The following is a 14,508-nucleotide window of genomic DNA, read 5'->3' on the forward strand; positions in this document are numbered from 1 at the left end:
TGCCCCCACCGTGAAGGGGGGCTGGAAAATGGGGGGGGGGGGGGGTGACACTGGGGTGCCCTAGGACCCGTTTTTGGGGTGCAAAAGGGGGTTTGGGGGGGCTGAGCCATGGAGGTCATGGACCCTTGTCAATAGTCCCTAATACTGATGGGGTTGGGGGGGGACACAAGGGTCCTAATGGGGGGGGGTGGGTGATATGGGGGTGCCCCATCACCATTCATGGGGTGCAAAAGGGGGTCATGGACCCTTGTCAACAGTCCCTAATACTGATGGCTTGGGGGGGGCAAAAAGGCACTTGGGCCATCTCCAACCAAACCAGAGCCAAAGGAGGCCCCAAACCCTTCCTCTCCCCCCCCCCCCCCCAAGATGGGGGGGTGGAAGCTGGAGCTGGGAGGGGGGGGTGGGGGGGAGTCCCCACCTCAGCCCTGGTGGCATCGGTGTCACCATCGGGTCCCTCCTGCTCCGTGCTGTGCAAATCGAAGGCAACTCCAGGTAAGTGCTGCTGTTCTGGTGGCATCGGCACCGGTGGCACCGGTACTGGCATTGTCACTGGTGTCAGCATCACCGGTGTCAGTTGTCACTGGTGTCTGTTGTCACCAGTGTCTGTGTTGTCACCAGTGGTGGCATCCTCACCGGTGTCATCGTTGTCAATGGTATTGGCGTTGTCACTGGTGTCTGGTGGCATCATCACCGGTGTCATCACTGTCACCGGTACTGGCATTGTCACTGATGTGTCACCAATGTCCGGTGTTACCGGTGTCACTGTCACCATCGCCAGCAGTGCCGTTCCCAGCAGTGCCCGGTGTTACTGGTATCACTGTCACCAGTGTCCAGTGTTACCAGTGTCAGTGTCACCATCACCACCAGTGCTGTTGCCAGCAGTGCCCGGTGTTACCGGTGTCACCATCACCACCAGTGCTGTTGCCAGCAGTGCCCGGTGTTACCGGTGACACTGTCAGCAGTGTCCAGTGTTACCAGTGTCAGTGTCACCATCACCACCAGTGCTGTTGCCAGCAGTGCCCGGTGTTACCGGTGACACTGTCAGCAGTGTCCAGTGTTACCAGTGTCAGTGTCACCATCGCCACCAGTGCCGTTGCCAGCAGTGTCCGGTGTTACTGGTATCACTGTCAGCAGTGTCCAGTGTTACCAGTGTCAGTGTCACCATCGCCACCAGTGCCGTTGCCAGCAGTGCCCGGTGTTACCGGTGTCACTGTCACCAGTGTCCGGTGTTACCGGTGTCAGTGTCACCACCAGTGTCCGGTGTTACCGGTGTCACCATCACCACCAGTGCCGTTGCCAGCAGTGTCCGGTGTTACCGGTGACACTGTCAGCAGTGTCCAGTGTTACCGGTGTCAGTGTCACCATCGCCACCAGTGCCGTTGCCAGCAGTGCCCGGTGTTACCGGTGTCACTGTCACCAGTGTCCGGTGTTACCGATGTCACCATCACCACCAGTGTCCGGTGTTACCGGTGTCACCGTTCCCAGCCGTGCCGGTGCCCGGTGCCCATCGCCGGCAGTGCCGCTCACAGGCACACGTTGATTCTCTGCCCCAGCTCCCTCTCCAGGTCCAGGATGAGGGCATCGAAGTCCTTGAGGCTGAGCGGAGCCCCCCCCCCGCCGGGGGCCCCCCCCCCGCCGGCCCCGGGCAGGAGCTGACGGCCGCAGCCGCTCCAGTCCCCCGCGTACCGGTTACTGGGGGGGCTCTCGGGGCCGCGGGGCCGCGGCCGGGCCACGACCGTGGGCTCCGGCAGTTCCAGGCGCAGCCGCGGAGCTCGGGGGGGGCGCTGTGGAGCGGAGAGGGAGCGGTGGGAATGGGGAACAAACGGGAATGGGGAATAAACGGGAATGGGGAATAAACGGGAATGGGGAACAAACGGGAATGGGGAATAAACGGGAATGGGGAATAAACGGGAATGGGGAACAAACGGGAATGGGGAACAAACGGGAATGGGGGAACAAACGGGAATGGGGAACAAACGGGAATGGGGAACAAACGGGAATGGGGAATAAACGGGAATGGGGGAACAAACGGGAATGGGGGAACAAACGGGGGGGAATGGGGGAACAAACAGGGGGGAATGGGAGCTGGGAACAGGGGAACAGTCGGGAATGGGGGGGGGAATGGGGGAACAGGTGGGAATGGGGGGGGAATGGGGGAACAGGTGGGAATTGAATCTGGGAATGGGGGAACAGGTGGGAATGGGATCTGGGAATGGGGGAACAGGTGGGAATGGGATCTGGGAATGGGGGAGGAATGGGGGATCAGGTGGGAATGGGCACTGGGAATGGAGAGAGAAAGGGGGGTCATAGGGATGGGGACACTGGTGGAAGTGGCCACTAGGAATTGTGGGTAAAAGGGGGTCATGAGGATGGGGACCCTGGTGGGAATGGGCAATGGGAACTGGGGGGGAAATGGGGGTCATGGGGATTGCGTGGGGATGGGGGCACTGGATCAGTTACCGGGAATGGGAGGCACTGAGCAGCAGGAAATAGGGGGACCCCAAGAGAGATGTTGGATGTGGGGGGCCTGGGAATGGGGGCACCCCGAGAGCAGCCATAGGGGCTGAGCCCCCTTACCCGGCCAGGCCTGCAGCAGGTAATGCAGCACCTCGATGTGCCTCTTGAAGTCCACGGCGCTGGCCACGTCCTGGCTGTGGCTGCTGCCGGCGGTGCCGCGGCTCGGGGTGAGCAGCACCGGCCCGAAGCACACGGCAAGGTTCTGGGCGGTCATGCGGTTCAGGTCGTGGTGCGAGGCCACCAGGCTCAGGTGGTCCAGGAGCCGCGTCAGGGTGGCCTGAGGGACACGGAGAGCGCTTTATGGTGATGGGAACCACTGTATGGTGATGGGAACCACTGTATGGTGATGGGAACCACTGTATGGTGATGGGAACCACTGTATGGTGATGGGAACCTACTGTATGGTGATGGGCACCCGCTGTATGGTGATGGGAACCACTGTATGGTGATGGGAACCCGCTGTATGGTGATGGGAACCACTGTATGGCGATGGGAACCACTGTATGGTGATGGGAACCACTGTATGGTGATGGGAACCCGCTGTATGGTGATGGGAACCACTGTATGGTGATGGGAACCACTGTATGGTGATGGGCACCCGCTGTATGGTGATGGGCAACCACTGTATGGTGAGGGGCACCCACCCACTGTATGGTGATGGGAACCCACTTTATGGTGATGGGAACCACTGTATGGTGATGGGCACCCGCTGTATGGTGATGGGCAACCACTGTATGGTGATGGGCACCCGCTGTATGGTGATGGGCAACCACTGTATGGTGATGGGAACCACTGTATGGTGATGGGAACCACTGTATGGTGATGGGAACCACTGTATGGCGATGGGCACCCGCTGTATGGTGATGGGCAACCACTGTATGGTGATGGGCAACCACTGTATGGTGATGGGCAACCACTGTATGGTGATGGGAACCACTGTATGGTGATGGGAACCACTGTATGGCGATGGGAACCACTGTATGGTGATGGGAACCACTGTATGGCGATGGGAACCACTGTATGGTGATGGGAACCACTGTATGGTGATGGGCACCACTGTATGGCGATGGGCACCCGCTGTATGGTGATGGGCACCACTGTATGGCGATGGGCACCCGCTGTATGGTGATGGGCAACCACTGTATGGTGATGAGCACCCGCTGTATGGTGAGGGGCACCCACCCACTGTATGGTGATGAGCACCCGCTGTATGGTGAGGGGCACTCACCCACTGTATGGTGATGGGAACCCACTGCATGGTGATGGGAACCTACTGTATGGTGATGGGCACCCGCTTTATGGTGAGGGGCACCCACCCACTGTATGGTGATGGGAACCCACTTTATGGTGATGGGAACCTACTGTATGGTGATGGGCACCCGCTTTATGGTGAGGGGCACCCACCCACTGTATGGTGATGGGAACCCACTGCATGGTGATGGGCACCCACTTGTGATGCCGAGCACCCACTGGTGACACCGAGCCCCCACCTTCTCCACGTCGGGCAGACACTCCAGCAGGGTGACCGCATCCTGCTCCCCCGGTGCCGGGCGCGGGGCCCTCTTGGCCATGGCCTCCAGCACCGTGCGGTGCAGCGCGGGGGTGATGAGCGGCGTGGGCAGCTCCCGCAGGTAATCCTTGAGGATCCCTATGGCGAGAGGAGCCCGTCAGGGGGGTCCATGGGTGCTGGGGGCACCCGGAGGGGGGCACCCACCCGTGATGACGTTGATGTCAGGGTAGAGATGCTCGGAGAGGGTCACGGCCGCGCTGTCCCGCTCGAAGGCATCACGGAGCTCCTTCTTGACGGCAGCTGAGCCACACAACCGGTACAGGCCCACCACCTGCATGGGGACACCAGTACGGACCAGTAGACACCAGTATGGGGGGGTTCAAACACAACCACCTGCATGGGGACACCAGTACGGACCAGTAGACACCAGTATGGGGGGGTTCAAACACAACCACCTGCATGGGGACACCGGTACGGACCAGTAGACACCAGTATGGGGGGGTTCAAACACAACCACCTGCATGGGGACACCAGTACGGACCAGTAGACACCAGTATGGGGGGGTTCAAACACAACCACCTGCATGGGGACACCAGTACGGACCAGTAGACACCAGTATGGGGGGGTTCAAACACAACCACCTGCATGGGGATACTAGCATAGATCAGCAAGAGGGGGTTCAATCACCACTACCTGCATGGGGACACCAGTATAGACCAGTATGGGAGGGTTCAACCACCACTACCTGCATGGGGACACCAGTATAGACCAGTATGGGAGGGTTTAACCACCACAACCACTATGGAGACCCCAGTTTGGGGTGGATTCCTCCCCCAGACCCCCTTTAACCACTATGGAGACCCCAGTTGGGATGCGTTCCTCCACCCCGGCCCCCACCAGACCCCAGTTTGGGCTGCACCCCTCCACCAACCCCCCCTCCAAGGGCACAGGACCCACCTTGAGGCCACGTTTCTCTATCTCAGCCACACACTTCTGGATGATCAAGGGCACCTTGGTTGCCTCCTTCTCCCTCTCCACCAGTTTGCCCAGTTCCACGCCGAAGACGCGCGGCTCCTGCGCACTGGGACGCTCCCATTGCTCCACCAGGGTGAACTTGGAGTAGAGGACACCCCGCGGCTGCAGCCGCACCGCCAGCTGCTGGGCACGGCACCCTGCGGAGCCCAACGGTGCCATGAGCACCGCGCCAGCACCGCGCCGGACCCCGTCCCACCATCCCCATCCTCACCGCGGAAGATGTGTGGCAGCACCACGGTGCCGTGGCAACAGAGGCGGTTGCGGCAGGAGGCGGCATCCCAGGAGAACACCAGGACCTTGAGGTGCTGAGCACCCTCCAGCTCCAGGTTGAAGGTGTGGTTGAGCGCCAGGGCACCCATCCGGCACCAGAGCAGCGCCGTGCGCGCCCGCCGCGCCGCGTCCACCTGCAGCACACAGAACACCTGGTGCCCATCACCCGGCGGCAGCCTCAGGCCCTCGAGGCCGCGCAGGTGGACGCTCACCAAGCCGCAGAGGGGCTGCCCGCAGCGCGGGGGCATCTCCCCACTGCTGTACGGGTGGAAGGCGCCCACGTCCAGCCCCACGCGGGGGTCGCAATGGGGCCGGGGCTTGGGGGGCAGCTCCGGGGAGTCCCCATCGCTCAGGGAGGCGGCTCTAGCGCTGGGTTTGGCACGCGGGGCTGCCACGCTGGTGTCCAGGTGGTAGCGGCTGATGACGTTGGTGGATTCCTTCCTCTCGCAGGGGGATCCGCGGCTGGATCGGGAATTGCGGAGGCTCAACTTCCTCCGCAGCTCCGGAAGCTTCCGCATCCTCAGGGAGAGGCGGCGAACGGTGCCCGGAGACTTCACCTTCTTGCTGGGGCTGCCGGGGGGGGACGGGGGGACGGGAGCATTCCCTGTGCCGGGGGGGACAAGGGGTGAGCGGGGTGGGAATAACGGGGGGGGAATGGGAAGGGACTTGGGATGGGAATAATGGGGGGGGAATGGGAAGGGTCCTTGGGATGGGGTGGGAATAATGGGGGGGGGAAGGGGAAGGGTCCTTGGGATGGGGTGGGACTGGGAATGGGGGGGGCAATGGGAAGGGACTTGGGATGGGGTGGGACTGGGAATGGGGGGGGGCAATGGGAAGGGACTTGGGATGGGGTGGGACTGGGAATGGGAATGGGGGGGGCAATGGGAAGGGACTTGGGGTGGGAATAATGGGGGGGGAATGGGAAGGGTCCTTGGGATGGGGTGGGACTGGGAATGGGGGGGGGGGCAATGGGAAGGGTCCTTGGGATGGGGTGGGACTGGGAATGGGGGGGGGGGCAATGGGAAGGGTCCTTGGGATGGGGTGGGAATGGACTGTGGAGAAGGGGATGGGGAATGCAGGGGTGGGGGGGACACCTGCACCCCCAAAACCTGGGTGCCCAGCACCATCAGGTGGGTACCCAGCACCACGAGGTGGGTGCCCAAGCCAGCAGCACCCAGGCCGTGGCTCCCAGGGCTCCTCACCACCAGGCTGTGTCCGTGCCGGCTCCTCGGTGCTGTGGGCTCCGGAGCTCTCCCCCATTCCCGATGCATCCATGATGGGCTCTGCCGTGTCCTTCCCGGCGCTGCCAGGCTGCGGGCCCTCATCCTCCGGGATGGGGTTGTACCAGATGTCCCCTTCACTGCCGGGATCCAGCTCGGCTCCGGCTCCCGGCTCCTCCACACCTGGAATCTTCACCGAGGACAGCACCCAGTGCCGGCTGCTCCGCTCCAGGCTCTGCAGGTAGGCTCCATGCCCGGGATTCCTACCGGGAATCCCCAGCTCCCCGTTCAGTGCCTCTGCTTCCTCCGGCTCCAGGTCCTCCTCCTTGGGATGCTCAATGCCAGAGGCAGGATCCGGCTCCGTGGGCTCCACCGCATCTTGGGAAGCTTTGGCTGGAAGCGGCTCCTTCTCATCCCGGCCTCCGCAGGAGAACCGGGCCCAGTTCTGCCGCCGGGATGCAGCCGGCACCGGATCCATGGATGCTGCTTCGGGATCCGGCAGGGGATCGGGGCTGGGAGCAGGGTGATCTGGGGGAGGAAGGCAGAAAGCAGGATGGGATCCCAGCATCCCAATGGGACCACAGCAGAACCTCTCTGTTGTCCCCAGCACCATCCCGAGCATCCCATCAGGGTCACATCCCATACCCAGCGCTGCTCCGGATCCCAACATCCCAATGGGACCACAGCAGAACCTTGTTCTTGTCCCCAGCACCATCCCGAGCATCCCATCAGGGTCACATCCCATACCCAGCACTGCTCCGGATCCCAGAATCCCAATGGCACCACAGCAGAACCTTGTTCTTGTCCCCAGCACCATCCCGAGCATCCCATCAGGGTCACATCCCATACCCAGCACTGCTCCGGATCCCAGAATCCCAATGGGACCACAGCAGAACCTTGTTCTTGTCCCCAGCACCATCCCGAGCATCCCATCAGGGTCACATCCCATACCCAGCACTGCTCCGGATCCCAGCATCCCAATGGCACCACAGCAGAACCTCTCTTGTCCCCAGCACCATCCTGAGCATCCCATCAGGGTCACATCCCATACCCAGCACTGCTCCGCATGGGAACAGGATCCAAACATCTGTATGGCCGGATGTTTACTGCTGGCCGGATCCAAGACATTCCCATTGCTCCAGCAGGGAATGGGGGGGGCACAGCTCCGACTCCTCTGCACCCAATCCGATGGGGCTGCAGCCCAATGGGGGCAGGGATGAACCCCAAAGGGATGGGGCTGCAGCCTTCTTTAGGGGGGTCCCTTTGTGTGGGATGCAGATGGGACCCCAAAGTGATGGGGGGGTCCTTTCCTTAAGGGGTCCCTGTTTCCCTTGGGATGCAGATGGGACCCCAAAGTGATGGGGGGGTCCTTTCCTTAAGGGGTCCCTCTTGGGATGCAGATGGGACCCCAAAGTGATGGGGGGTCCTTTCCTTAAGGGGTCCCTGCTTCCCTTGGGATGCAGATGGGACCCCAAAGTGATGGGGGGTCCTTTCCATAAGGGGTCCCTGTTTCCCTTGGGATGCAGATGGGACCCCAAAGTGATGGGGGTGTCCTTTCCTTAAGGGGTCCCTGCTTCCCTTGGGATGCAGATGGGACCCCAAAGTGATGGGGGGTCCTTTCCTTAAGGGGTCCCTGTTTCCCTTGGGATGCAGATGGGACCCCAAAGTGATGGGGGTGTCCTTTCCTTAAGGGGTCCCTGCTTCCCTTGGGATGCAGATGGGACCCCAAAGTGATGGGGGTGTCCTTTCCTTAAGGGGTCCCTCTTGGGGTGCAGATGGGACCCCAAAGTGATGCCCCCCCCCCCATTGGTGCTAACGGGGCTCCCTCACCTCGCTCCTTCCCGTCCGCTTTCTTGGCTCGGTCGCGGCCCCTCAGACGGGAGAAGGTTCTCCTGAGCAGCGGCTCCGCCATGGCCGGCCCGGGGCCTCCAACCGGAACCGGGCCCCCTTAAATAGGTCTCGGTTCCACTTTAAATCCGTCCCGGTGCCACTTTAATCGGTTCCGGTTCCCCTTTAAAGGGTCCCGGTCCCGTTTATCCGGTCACGGTCCCCCTTAAATCCGTCCCGGTTCCCCTTTAAAGGGTCCCGGTCCCGTTTATCCGGTCACGGTCCCCCTTAAATCCGTCCCCGTTCCCCGTTAAAGGGTCCCGGTCCCTTGAACCGGTCCCTGTCCCGGTTCCCCTATAACCGGTCCCCCTTCAATCGGTTCCGGTTCCCCTTTACCCGGTCCCGGTCCCCTGTACCCGGTCCCGTTCCCTCAGCGCGGCGGGGCCTGCAGCGGCGGCTCCGCCATGATCCCTCCCTGCAGGCCCGGCCGCCGGCGGCAGCGCTGCCGGGAGCTGTAGTCCGGAACCGGGGGCACCCCATGGACCCCCATAGAACCCCCATAGAACCCTATGGATCCTCCCATGGACCCCCCATAGGACCCTATGGACCCCCCCATGGACCCCTCATAGAACCCTATGGACCCCCCCATGGACCCCCCCATAGAACCCTATGGACCCCCCCATGGACCCCTCATAGAACCCTATGGACCCCCCCATGGACCCCCATAGAACCCTATGGATCCTCCCATGGACCCCCCATAGAACCCTATGGATCCTCCCATGGAACCCCCATAGAACCCTATGGATCCTCCCATGGACCCCCCCATAGAACCCTATGGATCCTCCCATGGACCCCCCCATAGAACCCTATGGATCCTCCCATGGAACCCCCATAGAACCCTATGGATCCTCCCATGGACCCCCCCCCCCATGGAACCCCCCCCCCATGGACCCCCCATGGATCCCCCATAGAATCCTATGGATCCTCCCATGGACCCCCCCATAGAACCCTATGGATCCTCCCATGGACCCCCCATAGAACCCTATGGACCCCCCCATGGACCCCCCCCCCCCCATGGACCCCCCCATGGACCCCCCCCCTCCATGGACCCCCCATGGATCCCCCATAGAATCCTATGGACCCCCCCATGGATCCCCCATGGATCCCCCATGGACCCCGTCATGGACCCGTCATGGACCCCCCCATGGAACCCCATGGAACCCCCCCATGGACCCCCCCCATGGAACCCCATGGACCCCCCCCCATGGAACCCCCATGGACCACCCCATGGGGTGGTGCTCAATGGGGTGTTTGGGGCACCTAAGAAGCATTTGGGGGTCTGGGGGGGGGATATTTGTGGGGCTCAGTGGGGCATTTAGGGGGGACCTGGGGGGTATTCAGAGAGCTCAAGGGGGCACTTGGGAGTCTGGGGGTGCTTTAGGGCTCTCTGGGGGGTATTTGGGGGGTACCATGAGCCCCCACTGCTCCCCCCCCCCCCCCCCCCCCCCCCCCCCACGGGTGTGCCCCATGCCCAGAGCCGGGCCTCATTCTTCCCATGTGTTTATTCCCCCCAGTCCCCCCCTGGACCCCCCCAATCCCCCTTGAACCCCCCCAATCCCCCCTGGACCCCCCCCAATCCCCCCTTGAACCCCCCAATCCCCCCTTGAACCCCCCCAATCCCATCCTGGACCCCCCCAATCCCCCCCGAACCCCCCCAATCCCATCCTGGACCCCCCCAATCCCACCCTGGACCCCCCCTAATCCCCCCTTGAACCCCCCCAATCCCCCCTTGAACCCCCCCAATCCCCCCTGGACCCCCCAAATCCCCCCCCTGGACCCCCCCTAATCCGCCCTTGAACCCCCCCAATCCCACCCTGGACCCTCCCAATCCCCCCCAGAACCCCCCCAATCCCCCCTTGGACCCCCCCAATCCCCCCTTGGACCCCCCCCAATCCCCCCTTGAACCCCCCCAATCCCCCCTTGAACCCCCCCAATCCCATCCTGGACTCCCCCAATCCCCCCTTGAACCCCCCCAATCCCCCCTTGGACCCCCCCAATCCCCCCTTGGACCCCCCCAATCCCCCCTTGGACCCCCCCTTTTCCCTGCAGATCCATCCCTGGATCCACTGGAAGGCGGAGGCTGCAGCTGGGATGCGGCAATCGGGGGGAGGTACCAATGGGAGTCCGGGGGGGGGGGGGGGTTTTGGGGTGCCCCCTTTAGGGGTGCCCCTCGCACACCCATGGCAGGTGGCTGCTGCAGGGGTAATCGAACCACAGCGCATCCCCCCTCACTGCCGCACAGTTCTCCTGCCGCCCCCCATTGGGCTCGCTCCTGTGCCAAGAGCTGGGATAAAGGGGGGGGGGGATCAGGACACTTTCGGGGTGCCCCTGCCCCCCCCCATCCCTGTGTTCCCATAGGGCTCTACCTGCTCTCCCAGGCCACGATGGAGCCGTTGCTTCGCTTCCAGGTGCCTTCCTCCTCCTCATCCCGGATGCCGAGCCAGGAGGAGCTCTGCAGCAGGGTCCGGATGTGATCCTGGTGGGAATGGGGGTGTCACCCCATGGCACAGCCCAACCCCAAAGCCATAAGAGCCATCAGCACTGGGGGGGCTCAATGGGGTCTAGGCTATCCTAGGGCTGGTGTAAGTCCTATAGGGTTAGGGCTGAGTTAGAGCCTCATGGAGCATCTTAGGGTTACTTTAAGTCCTATGGGACTTTGGGGTTCGGGGTCAGTTAGAGCCTCTTAGAGGATCTTAGGGTTAGCTTAAGTCCTATGTCTTTAGGGTTAGGGCTCAGTTAGAGCCTCAGTGGGGCCTGGACTAGTTTAGGGTTGTCTTAAGTCCTATAGAGGCAGGATTGGGGCTGGGGTAAGGCCCTGTTGGGGTTTGGACTAGCTTAGGGTTAGGTCAAGTCCTATGAGTCCAGGCAGAGTTAGGTTTAGGAGAGGATCCCAATTATGGATAATGAGGTTGGGGTTAGGGACAGGGATAGGTCTGGGTTTATGGTTAGGGTTAAGGCTTGTGGGGTTAGGGATGAATGAGGATGAGGTTGGTGTTAGGGACAGGGATAGGTCTGGGTTTATGGTTAGGGTTAAGGCTTGTGGGGTTAGGGATGAATGAGGAAGAGGTTTCAGATGGATTTGGGGCAGGTTTAGGGCAATGGCTCCATTAGGAATGAGGTTAGGCTTCATTGGAGGCACCTTGGGGTCAAGTTTAGGTAGAGCTTAAGGGGAGGTCACCCCCAACCCATCATAGGCTTCATTGTCGGCCTTCACCTGAGGCTTCCCTGTCCCTTCCCATCCCTTCCCAGCTGTGTCCCTCACCGTCTCCTCAGGCCCATCCACCTCCAGCAGCTGAGCCCCCAGCATTGAGCACAGGTTCCGGGCGTTATCCCAGGATGTGGCCGTCTTGGAATACAAATAGCAGGAATTCCGGAAGTGGAGCCACCCTTTGGAGCAAGGGGGGCAGCCTGCGGGGAGGGGGGCAGGGAAAAGTGGGGTCACCCCCCCCCAAAGGGGCTGCAAGAGCCTATAACAGCCCTGAGCATCCCCAATGGGATAGAGCCCTGCTGGGCTTTGGGTTGAATCCCATAGATGAAGGTATAGGACTGGTTTGGGGTTCCATTAGGGTTTAAAGTGGGTTAGGATTAGGTGAAATCCTGTGTATTTAGGGTTCTAAGTGGGTTAGGATTGGGTTAAATCCTATTTAGGGTTTAAAGGGGGTTAGGATTAGGTTAAATCCTATCTATTTTGGGTTATGATTGGGTTAGGATTAGGTTAAATTCTATCCATTTAGGGTTTAAACTGGCTTAGGATTGGGTTAAATCCTATTTAGGGTTTAAACTGGGTTAGGTTTATGTTAAATCCTATCTCTTTTGGCTTATGGTCGGGTTAGGATTAGGTTAAAGCCCCCATTAGGGTTTGGGCTTGCTTTAGATTAGGTTAAGCCACCCTAAAAGGGTCAGCTCTGGTCCAGCCCCCTCTGCATCCTGCTTAAGCTGTATCCATGCTGCTTTAGGGTATCCTTGGGATGAAGGATGCTGGGACCTACAGGCGCGGGAGCAGACGTCATCCTTGCTCCCATGGACCACCCAGCGGCTCCAGGGCCCGTTCCCGGTGTAGAGCATCACCATGTGCTGCTGGTTGTGGCCATAGTTGATGTAGAGGTCGGATCCGGCCAGCGCCAGCAGCCTCCCATCCCGGCATTCCCAACGCTGCAGCTCGGCATCATCCCGGCACGGCTCCAGGCTCAGCAGGGCCAGGCTTTGGCCACGGCTGGCCGTGATGCAGCGCCGGCTCTGCCAGCCCCATAGCCGGCCCCCTTGGAGCCATTGGAAGCGTTGGGAAGCGGCACCGGGCCGGCACGTGGCCGCCGTCAACTGGTAGCCATTGGCCTCCATGCACTTGTGGTGGTCTTCGTTGTAGAGCAGGAAGGATCGGGAGGCTGGGAAGGGAAGGTCCAAGGAATGGTGGGAGCACACTGGGATGCTGCATCCGGCTCTGGTGTCCTCAAGGGAAGGACATGGAGCTGCTGGAGCGAGGATGAGCAGCTCCCACATGGATGTGGAGAGGAACCTTCCTCAGGGATAGGATAAGGGGTGATGGGTTTGAACAGGGACACTGGGATGGGTTGGATGGAGAAGGTTTGCATGAAGCATCCCTGTTCAAGGCCAGGTTGGAGCAGCTGCTCCAGTGGAAGGGGTCCCTTCCAGGCTGGACCTGGAGGATCTCAAGGTCTTTTCCAAGCCAACCCATTGCATGAATCCATGATTCCCATGGAGAAGGGGGACACACACATGGACACGCACCCACGTTCGGCATCGCCTTCGCCTTCTCTGCCTCCAGCTCTGCCGTCAGGGCTGCAACTGATGGGGACACAGGGCTGGTGTTGGGGGGTGCTGAGCACCCAGAACCCCAGCGAGAGCCCAAGCAAGGCAATTCCCCATGGGAGGAAGTGCTGGTGGGACACTGGGATGGAGCAGGATTGGATGCCCCATCCCTCGCAGTGGCCAGGTCCAGGCTGGAGCAACCAGGGGCAGGTGTCCTTGCCCATGGCTGGGTGCCCTTAAGCTCACTCCATGGCGCTCCCCCATCCCTATGGACCATCAGTACTCACTGTGCCGGGAGCCGATGGTGAGGCAGAGGATGTTCACCAGCACCGAGAGCGCCGCGGTGGCCGCCAGCACCAGCTTCCCTTTGGAGCAGCCCTTGGATGGGGCTGGGGACAGGGGAGGAGGCGGTGATGGTCCTGCTCTTGTCCCTGCTGGCTCAGACCCATGCTTCAGCCTTGGGGTGACCTCCAGGGGGTCCAGGGGTTCATAGGGGTTCTCCTCTGTGGGGCACAAGGTGCTATGGGGCAGTGGGGGGGGGGCATCCCCTGCCCAGTGCCACCAACATCCCTTGGAGGGTGAGGATGCTCCAAGGGTGGGATGTGGGGTCTCCATCACTTCCTTGCACACTGGGGGCCACCAATACCCCCCCACCATGGACAACATGGGGACACCCCATGGGTGGAAATGGGGGGGAGGGTCCTTTTGGTGCCCCCCCCCCCCGAGGACCCCTCCTGAGGATCCCTCTTTGGGTACCCCGAGGACACCCATTGGGTACCAGGGATGGAGATGGGGACCCCCCCCCCCACTTTGTTGCCACCACCCCCCCCATGGGGACAAAGGGACATTGGGATGTCCATTAAGGACAATGGGGCTGCTGCGCTACCCCCCCCATCCCACCCAGCACCCAAGGGTGCTCCCTACCTTCCCCATCGCTGGCTCCTGGCACCCACTTTTGCCCCGGGCTGGGCTCCACGTTGCCGTACATGGTCCCTGTGGTGTCCCCAATGGGTGTCCCCACTGATAAACCCTGTGGGAAGTGGTGCTGGGGGGGCCGGATGTGCCCTCACCGCAAGTATGGGCCTTAAAGGGGCCCCCCAGCACCCTAAAGCTTGGCTCAGCACCATGGGTGCTGGTGGAGGCCCCGGTGTCCCTGGCACAGGGTGTCCTGGTGCTGTTCCCACCCATGCAGGAAGAGCTGGGTGCTATCAGCACCCACCAGCACCCAGCTCAGCGCATCCGCTGATGGGGATGAGGTCGGGTGTGCTGGGGGGGGGGTGCTGGGTGCCCCATGGTCACACT

The 14,508-nt window shown here is 61.6% G+C and overlaps 2 protein-coding genes across 2 annotated transcripts; both read right to left on the reverse strand.

Annotated features, from left to right (window-relative positions):
* Positions 1-1,683: 1,683 nt before the first annotated feature.
* On the reverse strand, positions 1,684-8,860 carry SYDE1 (synapse defective Rho GTPase homolog 1). Its single transcript, XM_034072070.1, has 8 exons — positions 8,383-8,860; positions 6,535-7,080; positions 5,274-5,936; positions 4,985-5,199; positions 4,232-4,358; positions 4,008-4,165; positions 2,578-2,794; positions 1,684-1,784 (listed from the first exon to the last, which is right to left on the reverse strand). The coding sequence occupies exons 1-8, from the start codon at positions 8,462-8,464 to the stop codon at positions 1,690-1,692; spliced, it is 2,103 nt and encodes a 700-aa protein (XP_033927961.1). The 5' UTR covers positions 8,465-8,860; the 3' UTR covers positions 1,684-1,689.
* A 3,089-nt stretch (positions 8,861-11,949) lies between these two features.
* LOC117437593 (uncharacterized) lies at positions 11,950-14,194 on the reverse strand. The gene is made up of 4 exons (XM_034072104.1): positions 14,131-14,194; positions 13,494-13,709; positions 13,186-13,242; positions 11,950-12,821 (listed from the first exon to the last, which is right to left on the reverse strand). Exons 1-4 carry the CDS (start codon positions 14,192-14,194, stop codon positions 12,310-12,312), a joined length of 849 nt encoding a protein of 282 aa, XP_033927995.1. The 3' UTR covers positions 11,950-12,309.
* Between the last annotated feature and the right edge of the window lie 314 nt (positions 14,195-14,508).

Source organism: Melopsittacus undulatus, chromosome 23 (assembly GCF_012275295.1).
Source record: "Melopsittacus undulatus isolate bMelUnd1 chromosome 23, bMelUnd1.mat.Z, whole genome shotgun sequence".
In the NCBI taxonomy this organism is placed as follows: Eukaryota; Metazoa; Chordata; class Aves; order Psittaciformes; family Psittaculidae; genus Melopsittacus; species Melopsittacus undulatus.